This window comes from Hemitrygon akajei, chromosome 5, assembly GCF_048418815.1.
Source record: "Hemitrygon akajei chromosome 5, sHemAka1.3, whole genome shotgun sequence".
Taxonomy (NCBI): Eukaryota; Metazoa; Chordata; class Chondrichthyes; order Myliobatiformes; family Dasyatidae; genus Hemitrygon; species Hemitrygon akajei.
In genome coordinates, this window is record NC_133128.1 from 43,411,008 (window position 1) to 43,429,898 (window position 18,891).

At 41.8% G+C, this 18,891-nt stretch overlaps 1 protein-coding gene across 1 annotated transcript in view; it reads right to left on the reverse strand.

Moving 5' to 3' along the window:
• Nucleotides 1-18,818, reverse strand: part of gtf2e1 (general transcription factor IIE, polypeptide 1, alpha) — a 59,303-nt gene extending 40,485 nt beyond the window's left edge. The window contains exons 1-2 of the mRNA XM_073045367.1: nucleotides 18,716-18,818; nucleotides 5,495-5,949 (exon numbers count right to left, since the gene is read on the reverse strand). Of these exons, the coding sequence (XP_072901468.1) occupies nucleotides 5,495-5,942 (448 nt within the window). The 5' untranslated portion in view covers nucleotides 5,943-5,949; nucleotides 18,716-18,818. The remainder of the gene's footprint in view (nucleotides 1-5,494; nucleotides 5,950-18,715) is intronic.
• Between the last annotated feature and the right edge of the window lie 73 nt (nucleotides 18,819-18,891).

The window sequence follows — 18,891 nt, forward strand, 5'->3', positions numbered from 1 at the left end:
GTGGCATCCTGGGTTTTTCTGGGTGCCTTGAACACATCACAATAATAAGCCAATTGATCTGCAAGGCCAGGCAGAAGAAAGGCGACCTAACACTTGTTAGACCTAGCCAATGCCTATGGATTAATTCCACACGTCCTCATCCAGGTTGGCCTGGACCACTACCATATCCCACCAGTAATGCAAGACATAGAACCATAGAACATTACAGCACAGAAACAGGCCTTTTGGCCCTTCTTGGCTGTGCCGAACCATTTTTCTGCCTAGTTCTACTGACCTGCACCTGGACCGTATCCCTCCATACACCTCTCATCCATGTACCTGTCCAAGTTTTTCTTAAATGTTAAAAGGGAGCCTGCATTTACTACTTCATCTGGCAGCTCATTCCACACTCCCACTACTCTCTGTGTGAAGAAGCCCCCTCCTAATGTTCCCTTTAAACTTTTTCCCCTTCACCCTTAACCCATGTTCTCTGTTTTTTTTTCTCCCCTAGCCTCAGTGGAAAAAGCCTGTTTGCATTCACTCTATCTATACCAATCATAATTTTATATACCTCTATCAAATCTCCCCTCATTCTTCTGCGCTCCAGGGAATAAAGTCCTAACCTATTCAACCTTTCTCTGTAACTCAGTTTCTCAAGTCCTGGCAACATTCTTGTAAACCTTCTCAGCACTCTTTCAACCTTATTAATATCCTCCCTGTAATTCGGTGACCAAAACTGCACACAATACTCCAAATTCAGCCTCACCAATGCCTTATACAACCTCACCATAACATTCCAACTCTTATACTCAATACTTTGATTTATAAAGGCCAATGTACCAAAAGCTCTTTTTACGACCCTATCTACCTGTGACACCACTTTTAGGGAATTTTGTATCTGTATTCCCAGATCCTTCTGTTCTACTGCACTCCTCAGTGTCCTACCATTTACCTTGTATGTCCTACCTTGGTTTGTCCTTCCAAAGTGCAATCCCTCACACTTGTCTGTATTAAACTCTATCTGCCATTTTTCAGCCTGTTTTTCCAGCTGGTCCAAATCCCTCTGCAAGATTTGAAAACTTTCCTCACTGTCCATTACACCTCCAATCTTTGTATTATCAGCAAATTTGCTGATCCAATTTACCACATTATCATCCAGATCATTGATATAGATGACAAATAACAATGGACCCAGCACTGATCCCTGTGGCACACCATTAATCACAGGCCTCCACTCAGAGAAGCAATCCTCCACTACCACTCTCTGACTTCTCCCATTGAGCCAATGTCTAATCCAATTTACTACCTCACCATGTATACCTAGCGACTGAATCTTCCTAACTAACCTCCATGCGGGACCCTGTCAAAGGCCTTACTGAAGTCCATGTAGACAATATCCACTTTCCTGGTAACTTCCTCAAAAAACTCTTAATAGATTTGTTAAACATGACCTACCATGCACAAAGCCATTTTTGACTCTCCTTACCGGCCTATAATTTCCCGGATTACTTTTAGAGCCTTTTTTAAACAACGGAACAACATGATCTATCCTCCAATCCTCCGGCACCTCACCCATAGATACCAACATTTTAAATACATCTGCCAGAGCCCCTGCAATTTCGACACTAGTCCCCTTCAAGGTCCGAGTGAATACCCTGTCAGGTCCTGGGGATTTATCTACTCTGATTTGCCTCAAGATAGCAAGCACCTCCTCCTCTTCAATCTGTATAGGTTCCATGACCTCACTACTTGTTTGCCTTATTTCCATTAACTCCATGCCAGTTTCCTTAGTAAATACAGATGCAAAAAACCCATTTAAGATCTCCCCCATTTCTTTTGGTTCCATACATAGTCGACCACTCTGATCTTCAAGAGGACCAATTTTATCCCTTACTATCCTTTTGCTCTTAAATGTTAAAAGAGCACCAGCTACCTAGGAGTATTCAAGCTAAGCTTCATTTTAGCCCACTTTACAACCAGGTGGCAAGACCCCCAAAAGGGGATTCCAACTAGCTGTACCATCTCCCACATCTTGTTTGTCATGGACATGAACCTCCTCATATCAGCAGACATAACCAAAGGCCCAGTGTTGAAGCCCAGGAACTGATAACCTGCAATACAGGGGTTCATGGATGATACCATTGTAACCACTGTAACCCAAGTCCAAGCAAGACAATGGAGCTATCTGGGCTAGGATGACCTTCAAGGCCAGGAAGACCAGATGCATGGTGATCAAAAAGGGCAAGGCTACTACCAAGTTCAGTCTTCAAGTACAGGGAGGTCATTCCATCCATGGAGGACAACCCAGTAAAGTGTCTTGGAAAGTGGTTTAATGCAGCAATGACATACAGCGCCAGCATCACCAGACTGTACAGCAGACTGAAGAGTGGCTGAAGAAGTTCAACAACACCAGACTCCCTAGTAAATTTAAGATATGGCTATACCAACATGGTTTCTACCAAGGCTGCTCTGGCTTTTCACGGTGTATGAGTTTCCCATGACCACTGTAGAAGGCTTCAAGGGGAAAGTTAACAAGCAGAGGTGGCTGGGGATCCGCCTAAGTTTTTCTTCAGTGGGGCTCTACGTAACATCAGGCCTGCTACAGCTCCCGTTGTCATCAGTAGTGGAGGAGTTCAAGATGGCAAAGTGTAGAGTTGTGTTAACACTGAGGGGTTCCGATGACAAGCTAATAAATCAAGCAGGAGTCGCAACAAGATTGAGCTGAAATGAGCCCCCAACTCAGCCACAGACCAGGCAGTGAGCTCCCTGTAATTGAGGACATCATCGGCAACCCATTCCTGGATGACAAGGCCTCAGCTTTGCACACTTCCAATGCTGGGGGAGTGCGAGTGCGAGGGATAGGCGGGACATAGTCCAGGTACGGAACCGTGAGGACAAATGGCGGTTATCGAGGGCAGTGGAGTTGGGGTCACAGGGCCCCTGGACAAAATGGGATCGCTTGGGCAGAGCTTTGGAGACTGGAGCCCTTCTGCACTTCTTTCCTCCTGCGGTCTGTGTATAACACTCTCCCTACACCATCACAGCTGCACACATGGGGTCTGAGAGAGGACTCTAACTGCAAGCTTTGTGGTTAGTGGGGTTCACTGTCACACATACTGTCAGGATACAAAACAGCTTTAACACAAGGACTGTATTGGTGGTGCCACAACGAGGTCCTGCTGTCCCTTGCTGACATATTGAAGTGGGGGAGGTGTAAAAAGAGACCAGCTGGCAGAGAGGCAAACAGGGCAGCCATTTTCATCAAGGAGAGAGCCATGCCACTCATATCAAAGAGGCCTAAATCCAGTCTGCTGCAATCTGCCACATCATGGGAGATGAGGGTCAATGTGGGAAGGAAGCTGCAGTTCCCAGAAGTGGTGCAAACCACAGTTCGACCAGACATCGTACTGTGGTCCACCAAAGACAAGAAAATCAACCTGGTGGAGCTCACAGTGCCACAGGAGGAAGGATGCGAGGAGGCTCACCAGAGGAAGGCCCTGAAGTACAAGATCTTAGTCATGTGGTTGAATGATGGAGCAGACTCGATGGGTTGAATGACCTACTTCTGCTTCTGTATCTTATGGTCTTATTAAGTGGGCTAATCAAATTTGACAATATGATCATAGAATGCATTAGAGACAATTCCCTAGAATATGTTCCACACCTGATCAAACAGTGGCTTATTTTAAATCTGTCACAAGTAATGAGACAAAATTGATTAGTAATCTGCTCCTAATTTCACACTCAATTTGCAAACAACAAATTTGAGTTCCAAACTATCCTTTTATTAGTTTTAACCTTTATTTCAGGGGTAAGTAGGGTGAGCAGACTGGTAAATTAACAAAATGGATTGTTGTTAGATAAGCAAATCAAATATTTAAATAACTATTTTATTCAACCAAGACATATTATTTAGAAATAAATATTCTACAGAAGAAGGGATTTGTCAGCAATTAACTAAAGATAGAGATGGTGTACAACCAATAAAAAGGTTCATAATATGCTGAAGAACAGTGGCAAACCTAATTATTAGGAATATTTCCAAGACCAGCAGTGGCTAATTAAAGAATTATTAGCAAAAGAATAATCTAACAAGTAATATAAAAAGAGATTGGAAGAGTTACTTATCAATCTAAAAAGCAACAAAAGCAAATGTTGATCCTTTAGGAAGAAACTATCATGGAAATAACAAAATTGACAGAGACACTAAACAAATATTTTGAGTATACCTTTTCATTACAACACACTGAAGAGACAAAAAAAACTTTGAATCCCACCTTGGCAGCTTTTTTTTATTTAACTAAAATTAATCCTTTTGAATAATTTACATGAGCTGTGGTTTTGGATATTTAAAAAAAATATATTAGTTAATGTTCTTCAACTATTTCCAATCAGGAGCATTTAGAAGACAGTGTGAAAAGGCCTTCTAACAGCTAGACTTGAAGGTATCAACAAGTAGATATGAGCCATGGATCAGGTACAGTGAGATCCCATCTAGCAAACTATGAGAGGTATGTCAGGGTAAAGCTAAGATGTTTTCTCCAGGATGGAATCAAGAACTGGGTATGATATTCACATTGTTAGGTTTGCCCATTTAAGATTGAAATGAGAAGTAATATATTCCCTAAAAATGAATCTTTGCATTTTCCTTCCCCACCTCTTCAACCACTGGTTGAAGCCAGTCATGACTATGTTCATGGCTGAGACAGGTAGATTTTTAGACATAATGCCTTTCAAGGGTCATGCAGGAAAGCAAAAGTGAAGTCAAGATCAATGCATACAGCAGTGGTAGAGCTGGGTCAAAACCCATATGATCTAAAGTTATGTTCAAGTGTAACAGAGATTTGTATTAAGTACTGTATATTAAGGGATTGAGAAAAAGGTAAATTACTTTAAAGTGTAGACCATCTCTATATTCAACTGACGATCAGAAGATATATATCTTGGGACCTGCTAGCCCACTCTTTTCCTAAACAAGCTTTTAAAGGAGATTCAAGAATGATATATCAGTTAAAATATGGTATAACATTTTGATATAAAATGTAAATATAAATCTACCTTTTCTTTTCGAAATTTGATTCATCAATCAAATCAATTACCTTTGTATTTCTAGAAGTTACCCTCATACCACTTCCCATTTGTCCCATTTTTCTTCTCCCAAAACTTTTGCTGTTTATTGGGGAAGTAACCAGGGGCTCACTTTCACTTCTACTCCTCATGCATAAATTTATGACTATAAGCTCTTTAGATGTAACTGTTTCTAGCTCAATTTAATCCTTTTTCACAAATGAGCCTTTCCAGTGAGGGTTCCTGAAATCCTAGATTCTTTCTTTTCCCAAGATATCCATGCTTATTTTAATACTTCTAATTTGTAGTGTTCTGTTTTCTCAGAGATTGGAAATAAAGAGTAAAATAAGGAGTCAGATATTCATTAATGCAGCCATCGAGATAATTAAAAGCACTTGATTTTTTTTTTAAAAAATGGAACATTGTGCAAGTACAAAACTCTCTGTACCTGTCATTACATCAAATAGTTGGTTGGCTTCCAGATCTGTGAACGTTTTGTAACAGTTGGGACATTTAAAAGAAGCTCTGTTTGTAGAATCTCGTTCATCCGTCTCAATCCTTCTCCTCATGTGGTCAAGTTTGTACTTCACCACATTCACCAGAAGACGGTAATTTATGAAGTAATAATTATGTCTTGTAGTTTTACCATCAGGAGCAGTTTCAACTCGCATTCTACTTTTAATAAATTTGTCATTTTTCAATGTATTCAAAACTGCTCGCAGTTGTTTACGGTCAAATTTCAGCAGCTCCAACATGTCCTCTTCTTTGACACAGGGGTTTCTAATGAGGATATCCAAAGCTAGTGCATGCTCTAGTCCATAAAATCCTCTCACAACATATTTGGCAAGTCGTTTCAAAGCTGCAGGCACTTCAGTCACAACATCTGGATCAGTCATCTTTGACCTTTGGGTTTACAAAAAAAAAAATCATTCAAGATTAGGAACTCACACATGGGAATTGCAAACACAATTATAAATCCTGATAAGCTGTGATGCCGGTACTCTTGTAATAAATTAAATAATCAAGCCTGACTTATGTATAGTTTTAGGTAATTAATTCCATTGCTAAAATCAATACAAACCAAGAGATTGCATTTGTGCTGCCAAACAGGAAAGATACTAGAATGGACAGAAACAATCAAATTAATATACACTCTCAAAATGCTGATTTTAGCTGTTAGCTTTGAGTGTTAGTTTGGTTACCTGCTTATAGAAATCTTAGGGAATGGTAACTGAATCACGCTTCAACTGAAACAAGCAGAATTGGTAGAAGTAAGATTTTTACACCATTGGTTACCGTAGATTCCAGACTACAGAGCGCACCTGATTAAAAGCCGCTGGCTCTAATTTTAGAAATAAAATCAATTTTTTACTTGTACAGACCGCACCGGATTTTCGGCCGCAGGTGTCCCACGTTGTAATATGAGATATTTACACAGAAAGATATTACACGTGAGGATTTTTTAACTTTTAATTAAATCCATATGGTAACATAAACAAATACATATTGCAAATGCTTTTTTTCGAACCGTGCCTGTAACGCGGCTACTTTTAAATATACGTTGCGTATACTTCTTTACTGAACAACATTCCAATATCTCCTAACGACTGGTAAAAAATATATATACTGCAGCCTACCAGGAAAAGTTATTGATCGCCTTTAACTTAAAAGCAGCGTTTTCGCTCCGCCGCTCCCCCCCCGCCATCCCGTTTATCGCAAACCGGTATCCCACAAGACGTGGCGAAACCGGGTGTGACGTCATAGCATCCCGCGATGTAGTACAGAAAACAAATATAGTTAAAACAGTTCTAACTTTAACTAACAAATGAATTACTAAGCGAAAATATTATAAACTAAATAACTGCCATAAAGGCAGCACAATGCTTTTCTTCGAGTGTTTTCCATGTTGATGAGGGTGAGTACAAATGACTGATTTACAATAATTTAATTGTGAAAGTGCGCTTGATTTATCGTACAATTTCATTGGACCTCTGTGAACTACTCATCAATTTTATTGGTCTACTGTTACGAGGCAAAATGTTTTTGGCAGCATGAAAAAAAAAATACATTAGCCGCTCCGTATTAAAGGCCGCAGAGTTCAAAGCTGTTCAAAATGTGGGAAAAAAGTAGCGGCTTAAAATCCGGAATCTACGGTAGTTTATGATTTGATCCAAATCTCAGACCGGATGGTTATGTGCATACCTTCAATAGGTTAATAACACTTGCATTCTGCTCTCCTTTTCTCACAAGGTGAAACCTCTTGTTGCATACTTTTTTTTTCCACTTTATAACTTTTATTTCCCATTCATCATGTCTATACTCACTAGCTGTAGATCTGGAGTTACATATAGACCAAAGTATGCAAATATTCCATTCTGAAGGCCAATATATACTTGATGGATTTTTATGAAAATTAGTTTCACACTCATCCATACTAAAGCTGGCTGGCTATCATAAAAAGGAGTTGTTCATATAGCTGCCAGGATGGGATATTGTCAATCCACTTCTGTGGATTACCATTCTGGTAAATAAATAAGTACACCACCAACGCCTACCACTGATCAGGTCATTAAAGACTGAGCAAAGTATAATATGTATTTAATTTGTTTTACTGAGATGAATATACTTATTTTTGGTTTTAAGTAATGAATAAACCAATAATGATTATATAGAAACATAGAAAACCTACAGCACAATATAGGCCCTTCAGCCCACAATACTGTGCCGAACATGTACTTACTTTAGAAATTATCTAGGGTTAGTGCCTATCCAGGAGTCTCTTAAAAGACCCTATCATATCCGCCTCCACCACCCCCGCCAGCGCCCATTCCACGCACTCACCACACTCTGTGTAAAAAACTTACCCCTAACATCTCCTCTGTATTTACTTCCAAGCACCTTAAGACTGCCATTTCAACCCTAGGGAAAAGCCTCTGATTATCCACATGATCAATGCCTCTCATCATCTTATACACCTCTATCAGGTCACCTCTCATTTTCCGTTGCACCAAGGAGAAAAGGCCAAGTTCACTCAACCTATTCTCATAAGGCATACTCCCCAACATCCTTGTAAATCTCCTCTGCACCTTTCTATGGTTTCCACATCCTATATCACTTTATCTAGCAGCAGATTGACACCAGGTGCTTATCAAAATATTAACAAATTTTGATCCCACTACATGAGGAAATATTGGGGCAGATGGCCAAATAGACAGTTTTCCCAGAGTATTTAGGAAAAGGAAGCTATAAGCAGAGAAAATGAGGGAGCTAGCACCTTGACACATGAAAGTTCTGCAACAAATTAATTTTGCTGATGATCAAAGAGTTATGCAAGGTCATGGAGAATCTAGAAAACGTGGGGGGGTGGGGGGGGTGAGTTTTAAAACCTGAGTCTGTATCTAACCAGAATTCAGTGTAGGTCAACAAGTACAGACTGGATAGGTGAACAGGATTTGGTACAAACTGAGTTAAGAGCAGCAGAGTTCAGGATGACCCCAAATTGATGAAAGGTAGAATAAAAAGGCCAGTCTGATGTAAAGCAGTTGCTAACATGCTGCAGGGAGGGTGTGGGAAAGATAGGTAGGGCAATGGCCACATCTCTGATATGGCAAGGCCTGGATTTCCCTGGAATAAATTGTAAATATGGTCATCTGGTCAATGAGTTAAAATTCTCCTCAATTGGCAACTTGGTTTTTTTCCCCCGGGTGATCACATGGGTTTGGGTGGGATGAATAATAAAATAAAATGGGCGGCATGGTGCCCTGTTGGTTGGCACTGTTGCCTTGTGGGATTCGGTGAAAACTAGAGTTAAGATTGGATCAGCCATGATCTTGTTGAATGGCGGAGCAGGCTTGAGGGGCCGATTGGCCTACTCCTGCTCCTATCTCTTATGTTCTTATGTAAAAAAGGGTTAGAGAGGAAAATTTGGCCCTTTCTTCATATAAGCTATAGACTGAGGGAAGTTAAGAGTGAGCATGCAATGGAATGTGAGTAGATAGCAGGTCACTCATAGTCATAGAGATATACAACATAGAAACAGTCCATCACGTCTATGCCAACCATCCATACTATCATTAGTAATAGCACTAGCCTGCTTTAATTTCTTATATCTCGGTCATTCAAGTACCTGCTCTTACCACCATCTCCTCTGGCATCTTGTTCCAGATACCAACTACTCAGTGAAAATTTAACCCCTTAGGTCATATATGTCAAACTCAAGGCCCACGGGCCAAATCCGGCCCGCGGTGGAATTATCTTTGGCCTGCGAGATAATATCTAATTACTATTAAAGCTGGCCCCAGTAATTGAAGCGCCTATGGCGTATGATATGGCTAATGCTGAGTTTATTCAGGTACCAGGTTTTCAGGGTTTTTAGTGTTTATTCGGCAGTCTTGCTCGGCAGTCTTCTTCATAAGAAACGGAATTTGTAAAGTGAAACACTTTGTAGTTATAGCAGAGACTGAGACACATGAGAACAGGCTGAAAAAACGGAGGCAACGAAAGCTGCGTTCGCACGCGTCCGACTGATCCGGCCCGCATGAAGCTGCATTTTGCTCAATCTGGCCCGTGACCTAAAATGAGTTTGACACCACTGCCTTAGGTAATCCCCTGTGACTTGGACAAGATTACAACCAGACTCTTCATTTTTTAGGATCTAAATATCAACATTAGCATTTATCGTCCATCTGTAATGTAGGTGAAAATGTGATTAGCAAACCTGTGGATGACATCAAGATGGGTGGAGTTGCTGACAGTGTAAAGGTCAATCAAAGTGTACAGCAGGATATACAGTGGCAGATTAATCCAGGCAACTGTACTTTGTATGGTCAAATGAAAGGAGAAAGTATACAGTTAAATGCAGAACCAGACAAGCCCCCTACTCTGCTCACTCTACACTCTTGATTGTGTGGTCAGCTTCTGCTAACTTCATCCATAAGTTTGCAATTGATACCATTGAAAGTGGACTGGATCTCAAATAATGATGATTCAGAGTACAAGGAGATAGCTAGTAACTTGGTGTTATGACAACAAGTTTTCCCTCAATGTCAGCAAAACAAAACCACTGGCCACTAATTCAGGAAGGGATAGGGGTGGGTGGTTGAGGGAGGTTGGTGTTTACACCAGTGGTGGTGAGGTCAAGAAGGTTGAGAGTTTCAAGTTCCTAGCAGTGAACATCACCAATGTCTGTCCTGGTCCACACAGATGCCATGGCCAAGAAAGCTCACAGACGTCCATACTTCCTCTGGAGGCTACATAAATTTAGCATGTCTCCATCAACCCTTACCGATTTTTATTGATGCACCATAGAAAGCATACTATCGGGATGCATAAAGCCTTAGTTGCCAAAGCCTTAGAATGGCAACTAACTGCTCTGCTTGTGACCACAAGAAACTGTACAGAGTTGAGGACATAAGTCAGACAACACGGAACCAGCTTTCCCATCCATGGACTCTGTCTATGTTGCTTGCTTTTCATTGTACCTTGCTACACGTGACAATAATAAACCAATTCCAATAATAGCATTGAGGTACAGAGGAATCTTGGGGTACAGGTCCATATGTCGCTGGAAGTGGGTAATGTGGTAAAGGTGTATGGAATGGTTTGGTAAGGGTGTTGAGCATAAAAGCAAGAAAGTCATGCTGCAGCTATACAAAACTTTAGTCAGAACACACTTGGGGTATTATGTTCAATTCTGGTTGCCCCATTATAGGAAGGATTATAGAAAGGGTGCAGAAGAGTCCTAGATTAGAGCATATAACAAACCTGGGATGTTCTCCCTCGAGCATCAGAGGCTCGGGGAAGACTTGATAGAGGTTATTTTAACTTACCAGAAGCTTAGATAGGGCAGATTGTCAGAACTGTTTTATGTGGTGGAGTCGTCGGCGCGCTGTCACGACAAGCTTTTTGCACTGATCTTTTTGGTGTGCTCATTGTATGGCGTGTCTTGGGCATCTGAAACCTAGTGGAGCCCATCACCTTCCAGGTTTTTTTCTTTACGAGGTCGACACTCAACCCAGGCCCGGATGGAGAGTGCGCAAGGGAGCCGGCCAGACTCGAACTCGGGACCTCTCACCGCATACCAAAGGGTGTGCTTTTTGGTTAACAGCAATGTGATGGGCAAGTTCTTTTTATGCCAAGAATGGGTTACCGGGGTTGTAGTGGAATCAGGCAGTTTGCTAAAGTTTAAGAAGCGGGTGCCAGAATCCGGGACATCTTAGTTCAAGTTCTCAACATTCTTACATGGGAGGATGAGCAGCCAGAGGTTGTGGGCCATGTAGGTACCAATGACATAGGTAGGAAGAGTAACGGGGTTCCGCGAAATGAGTTCAGGGAACTAGATGCTAAGTTAAAGGACGGGGCCTCCAGGGTTGTGATCTCAGGATTGCTACCTGTTCCATGTACTAGTGAGGCCAGAATTAGGAAGATTACAGGTTTCCCCCATTATCCGAAGATAGAGCGTTCCTATGAAACAGTTTGTAAGCCAAAACGTCGTAAAGCAAAGAAGCAATTACCATTAACATATGGGAAAAATTTTTGAGCGTTCCCAGAACCAAAAAATAACCTACCAAATCAAACCAAATAACCTATAAAACCTAAAATAACACTAACATATAGTAAAAGCAGGAATGATATGATAAATATACAGCCTATATAAAGTAGAAATATTGTATGTACGGTGTAGTTTCACTTATCAAAATCGGGAAGACAGCGAGCCAAAATTGATATGGAGAGAAAAAAAACCGGCACGTACACACGTGCACATGTACACACATGCGCACACAACTGCCCGCACAACGCTTCACAGTCATGGTAGTCTTTCTCGGGGTAAACACACGTATAAAGCAGGCGTCTTTTTTTCATAAAAGCGAAAATCAATCTTTGGTTAGTGAAAACAGGTACTAATGTAGGTCTTTCGCAAAGCGAACGTTCGAAAAACTGGGGCCACCTGTATACAGTTTAACACATGGCTAAGAAATTGGTGTGTGAGGGAAGGCATAAGATTTTTTGCATCACTGGGCCCTCTTCCAGGGAAGGTGGGACTTGTACAGAAGAGACAGTTTGTACCTGAACTGGTACTAATATCCTAGCAGGAAGGTTTGCTTGTGCTGCGGGGTGGGGGGGGGGGGGGGTGTACGAATGTGCCACAACTCTGAGGGGCCGAAGGGTACAAAGTAGCCCCCTCCTTTTTGAGAATCGTAAGATCGCTATTAATTCAGGTCTGGGACCCAGGAAATGAGAGAGAATCCACAAGGTTTGGAATGTGTCCTGGCCTCAGCGAAACAAAGCCACTGATAATGGCCATTGTCTCTTGGAGACAGAATTGTGTATTGAGTACTGTACTATTCATTGAAGCCCCTCAGGGGATGACCAAAGTGGGCTGGTTGAGGGATTGCATCATCCCAACCTGATTGACATCTGAGACCCTGTGAGTAAAGATAAAAGAAGGTCTGGGGAACAACCCCTTTAGACGCACCAGGAGAAACGCTAGAAATCCCGTGACAGCGTTTAATAGCGACAGCCGGTGGGGGGCTCGTGTGCGTCCTTCCCTTGCCTGGGATTGGCGGGCTCACCACGGAAGAACGGCTTAGCTAAAGGAGAGGCCACAAGTGAACGGCCACACTAACGAGACTCCGACGGATCGAAATCATAAAAGGAATTGGCAAGTTTTTCTCCAAATCTCTCTCTCTCTCTCCAACCATTGCAAACCCAGCGGTCCCCAAAGGCTGCAGCCTGCATGAACTGAGTGACTTTTATATTTCCATCGGACAATACATTATCCCCTAGATAACGATAGAGCTTATTTCTTATTGATTATTATTATACCCGCACTTTTAGATTTAGTATTGACGACGTATATTATCTGGATATTTGCATTGATATTTTTGTGTGTTTTTACTAATAAATACTGTTAAAAATAGTATCATCAGACTTCAACGGACCTCTCTATCTTTGCTGGTAAGTGACCCAGTTACGGGGTTCGTAACAGGGGTTTAAACTAGAGTTGCAGGGGGATGGGAACCAGAATGCCAGACAGATAGTGGAGAGGTTGTAGAGGCAGATGTTGCTAAAACCTCAGACAAAGTTAGGGATCCCAAGAATCTCTATCGTGTTCGGAAGCATAATATCTCGGGGCTCTGGAGATGGGCAGATCGAGGGTTGGTGTCACGACAAGAGACTTGTGTGTTGTTGGGGTGTTGGGGAGGCCAGAAAGTCTTTCGCTGTGGGCCTGAAGACCTGAGGTCTTTGTGATCTTCGGACACAGAGCTCGAAAAAAAGCGATGAAACAGACTTTTAAGATCATAAACCAGTGGGTTGTTGTTATGTCTCCCGCTCGCTGTGAAAATGGGGGACACCTCCCTCTCCCTTGCCAGGGAGAAAGAGAACCTGTGGGTTGTTGAATTTCAGATGAAATGTGAAGCTTTTGGGGTAACTTTGGCCTGTGTCTTTGCTAATGCTTAGCACAGGCTTGGGCTCAGTAATGGTACCGATGCGCGTTTAATTTTGCTGGTAGGGGGAGAGGATTATTGCTCACTGCCACTTATGCGCGGGGGGGGAATTGGGGGAGGGGACTTTGGGGTTCTCACATTTAACTGTCGTTCATTCTTTAGGGCACTTCTCTGTTTTCGTGGATGTTTGCAAAGAAAAAGCATTTCAGGATGTATATTGTATACATTTCTCTGACATTAAATTTGACCTTTGAATGAAAAGTGGTGTCCTGAGTTACATATATTTCAATGCAAGAAGTATTGCTGGAAAAGTAGATAAGCTCAGAGCATAGACAATCACATGAAATTATGACTGTAGCCATTATTGAGTCTTGGTTGCAGGAGGGGCAGGACTGGCAGCTCAATATTCCCAGGTTCCATTGTTTTAAATGTAACAGAGCAGGAAGGATTAAAGGGAGAGGGGTGGCGTTACTAGTAAGGGAAATTTTTAAGGCAGCATTCAGTCAGGACAGACTGGGGAACTCATCTAGTGAGGCTTTATGGGTGGAACTGAGGAACCAGAAAGTTATGTCCATGTTAAAGGGACTAAAATTATAGCCCACCCAACAGTCCATGGGATTTAGAGGAACAAATTTGTAGAGAGATCGCAGACTGCTGCAAGAAATGTAAGGTTGTTAGCTTTCCACATATTATAAAAGTACGAGATGGGATAGAGTTTGTCAAATGGGTTCAGGGAAGTTCCCTTGATTAGTACATAGAGGTCTCAACAAGAGAGTGTATGATACATGATCTCCTATTAGGGAATAAGACAGGGCAGGTGACAGAAGTTTGTGTGAGGGAACACTTCACATCTAGTGATCATAATGCCATTAATTTTCAAAGTAGATATGTAAAAGGATAAGTCTGGCCCACAGGATGAGATTCTAAATTGGAGGAAGGCCAATTTTGATGGTATCAGAAAGGATCTGGAAAGTGTGGATTGGGACAAGCTGTCTTCTAGTAAAAATAAAAGGTAAAGATAACAGGTTTAGGTAACCTCGGTTTTCAAGAGATATTGAGGTCCTGGTTAAGAAAAAAAAACATGGTGCATAGCAGGCATAGGCATGTAGGAAGAAATGAGGAACTTACGGAGTATAAGAAATGCAAAAGAACACTGCAAGAAACCAGGAGAGCTAAAAAAAAAGCACGAGGTTGCTCTAGCAGACAAGGTGAAGGAGAATCCTATGGGATTCTGCAGGTAAGTTAAGAGCAAACTGATTGCAAGGGACAAAATTAGTTCCCTGAAAGATCAGGATGGTAATCTCTATATGGAACCAAAAGAGATGGGGGGGGGGGGGGCAGTGGGGAAGATCTTAAATGGATTTCTTTGCATCTGTTTTTACTCGGGAGATGGACACAGCGTCTATAGAAGTGATGCAAAGCAGCAAAAAGGTCATGGACCCAAAACAGATTATAGAAGAGGGGGTGTTTGCTGTCTTGTAGCAAATTAAGGCGGATATATCCCCACGGCCTGACAATGAGTCCCTTGGACACTGTGGGAGGTGTGCAGAAATTGCAGGAGCCCTAGCAGAGATATTTAAATCATCCTTAGTGACAGGAGAGGTAACAAAGCATTCAAGTCTAGCAAACGTTGTTCTGCTGTTTAAGAAGGACTCTAAAATTAAACCAGGAGATTATAGGCCAGTGAGTCTGACATCAGTAGTTGGAAAGTCAATGGAAGGTATTCTAAGGGACTGGATATTTCTGAGTATTTGGAAAGAGAAACTGATTAGGGATAGTCAGCATGGCTTTGTGTGTGGTTGGTCATGTCTAACTAATCTTATAGAGTTTTTTTGAAGAAGTTAACAGGAAAGCTGATGAAGGCAAGGCAGTAGATGTTATCTACATGGACATCTGACAAGGTCCCACATGTGAGGTTGGTCAGGAAGGATCAGTTCCTTGGCATTCAAGATGAGGTAGTAAACTGGATTAGACATTGGCTTTGTGGGAGAAGCCAAAGAGTGGTGGTAGATGGTTGCCTCTCTGACTGAAGCCCTGTGACTGGTGGAATGGCGCAGTGTTCGGTGCTGGGTCCGCTGTTGTTTGTCATCTATATCAATGATTTAGATGATAATGTGGTTAACTGGATCAGCAAATTTATGGATGTCACCAAGATTGGGGGGGGGGGGGTGTAGTAGACAGAGAGGAAGATTATCAGAGCTTGCAGTGGGATTGGAACCAGCTGAAAAATGGCAGATGGAACTTAATGCAAATAAGTGTGAGGTTTTGCACTTTGGTAAGACCAACTAGGGTAGGTCTTACACAGTGAATGATAGGGCATTGAAGAGAGTGGTAGAACAAAGGGATTTGGGAATACAGGTACATAATTCTTTTGAAAGTGGTGTCACAAGTAGATAAGGTCATAAAGAAAGCTTTTGGTGTATTGCGCTCCATAAATCAACGTACTGAGTACAGGAGATGGGATGTTATGTTGAGTTGTACCAGACATTGGTGAGGTTTAATTTGGAGTATTGTGTGCAGTTTTGGTCACCGACCCAGAGGAAAGATGTAAATGAGGTTGACAGAGAGCAGCAAAAATTTACAAGGATGCTGCCAGGCCTGGAAGACCCGATAAAGAAAGATTGAATAGGTTAGAACTTTATTCCTTGGAATGTGGAAGATCAAAGGGAGATTTGCAGAGGTGTACAAAATAATTATGAGAGGTATAGAGAGGTAAGCAGGCTTTTTCCACTGAGGTTGGATGGGACTAAGTAGAGGTCACGGGTTAAGGGTGAAATGTGAAAAGTTTAAGGGGAAAATGAGGGGAATTTTCTTCACTCAGAGGGTAGTGAGAGTGTGGAACGAGCTGCCAGTGCAAGTGGTGCATGCAAGCTTGATTTCGATATCTAAGAAAAGTTTGGATCGGTAAATGGATAGTAGGGATATGGATGGCTATGGTCTGGTAGCTGGTCGATGGGACTAGGCATTTTAAATGGGTTCAGCATAGAGGCCGAAGGGCCTGTTTCTATGGTTTACTTCTAAGCTTTTAAACAGGCACATGAACATGAAATGAAATGGAGGGATCTGCAGAGGACAGTGCTCCCCAGGGCATTGCCATTCACTGTGTATGTCCTCTCCTATTTTAACTTCCTAAAATACTTCATTTTGTGCTAATCTAAATTAAATTCCATCTCCCATTCCTTTGCACACTTTCCAAGTTGGTTAATATCCTGCTGTAACTTTAGACATGCATTGTCACTGTCCAAAATACCACCAATTTTGGAGTGAGAAAATCTTAACTAGTAATCACTGATGGTTGACCTGGCCTATTCCAACACAGATGTAGAAATAAATTAGCCAAAGTTGATAGGGAATCTGAAAGGCTGCAAAACGCACAGATGGAAGAAGAGCAGTTGTACTTGGAATGATATTGGGCCTCATTACAATGTTATACATTGCTACAATTGTACAGGGTATCTCTGAGGCCCTTCTTTTTGATTCCCTTAGTTAAGAAGGGACATGCATTCTTTGGAAGCAGTCCAAATTCATCAGGCTAATTCCTGGAATGAGGTTATTCTATTAACAGTGGCTAAGGAAATAGCATCCATAATCTTCGAAATTTAGTGGAATGAGGGGTGACCTTAGTAAACCATACAAAATCCTTAGCAAGCACGACAGAGTAGATGTTATGTTTCATCAGTGGGAACAATTTGAGGAAGCAATAAAATGGTAAGATGGGACGTGGTTGTTTAAACCCGAGGTGTGTAGGAGATTCTTCACACAGATGACACTAAGGGTGCTCAAGGAGCAAGTACATCCATTTTGTGAATTGATGAATATGGAGAACAGATCACGAAAGAAGATGAAGCCATTATCATACTGAATGGCAGCCAGGCTCCTCTTTTCTTACGTCCTTATACTTAACGTTTGAGATCAATGAGGTTTTGTCAAGCTCTTTGCACGTAAATAGTCAAGATTAAAAAATAGAATGCCTGAACAAGAAGAAAAATAATATGCAAAGGCTTGTAACGTTCTGATGATGGAGACTAACCAAACTGGAAAACAGGCACTTTGCATCAAATAATCATTCAATAACCAATAAAAAATTCAATAATCATTCAGAACACTGCTGTCATAAAGAAAATAGTAGGCTAAATTGCACAAGGACATCAAGAGTAATGAAAGATTAGGATCTTGCAACTTACTTTCTCTCTCTAAGGTTGTTGGCCCTACCAGTATTTTCTATTTTTATTACAGTTAGGAATATATCATTTGATCAAACATCAAGAAGACGAAGTACACTAAGAGATATAGAATTTTGAGCTCAACAAATTGATGTGCAGGGCAGATGTTTATAGCCTATTTCCTCTTGCTGAAAAGTCGAGGAATCGAAGAGTCACAGAGAAAGAGTTTAACCATTTCGGGCTAGAATAGGGAGAAACTTCTTTAGACATAGATTTTAAATCTGTGCATTTCTCCATCTCAATCCAGTGACTTCTCAATCATTTAAGATTCAGATCCATTGATTTTGGATCCTAAAGAAATCCTGGCACATAGCGAACAGGCGTGATCAAAAACTTGAGGCATAAGAAGGGCCATGCACGTTTGAACTACCAGTGGGCTGGAAAAAAACTCCATAGCCGAGTATTATTTCATGTTTGTGTGACTCCATGACTCCAGCCCAACACAAAAGCACACTTCACAAATATCAATACCGATTCTAACACTCATGTGTAATGAGCCCCACACGTGGGGCTCTTTACATATGCTTTTCTAAATCAGAATCCCAAATCCAAGTTTATTCCTGTAATTGATTTCCTTCATCTAAAAATTGGTTTAGACTCGATGTTTGAATAAATCATTCAAACATCTTGAACCCCCCCCCCCCCCACCCCCCCACCCATCGGAATGTTGCTCTGAACGTTCAGATCATCTCTCAACTTCCCATATAATCAACCAAATAAAACACACCTCGCTTGAAACAGGCAGAACCAGGCCCAATGAAATACCCCCGAGGAGGGTTAATTATATACAAGTACTGTAAAGGCAAAACTATCGGCAATTCCGGGAAGATCAGAACTTAAGGTCCTGTGAAGAGATTCAAGAACAATGTCGACCGTTAATGCGGACAGGCGCCCTGTCTGACACACAAGGATGCCGGCCGGCCGGCGCTGAAGGGCTACTACACGAAGATTACCGATGAGAATATTCGCTAGGATTATTTTCAGGCTTCAAATACTCACGATCATCAACCGCACACCGACAAGCCGGAGGTGCCTCACGCAGCAACAGCGCCTTCTCCCGTGCGTCAATGCGTCACCTCGTGTGTCACCACGACACCATCGCGTCATCGGAGGGGGCGGCCGGTTGGCGGTGACTGACAAACAGCTAGCCATTCACAAAGGGAAGTTGGTTCTAT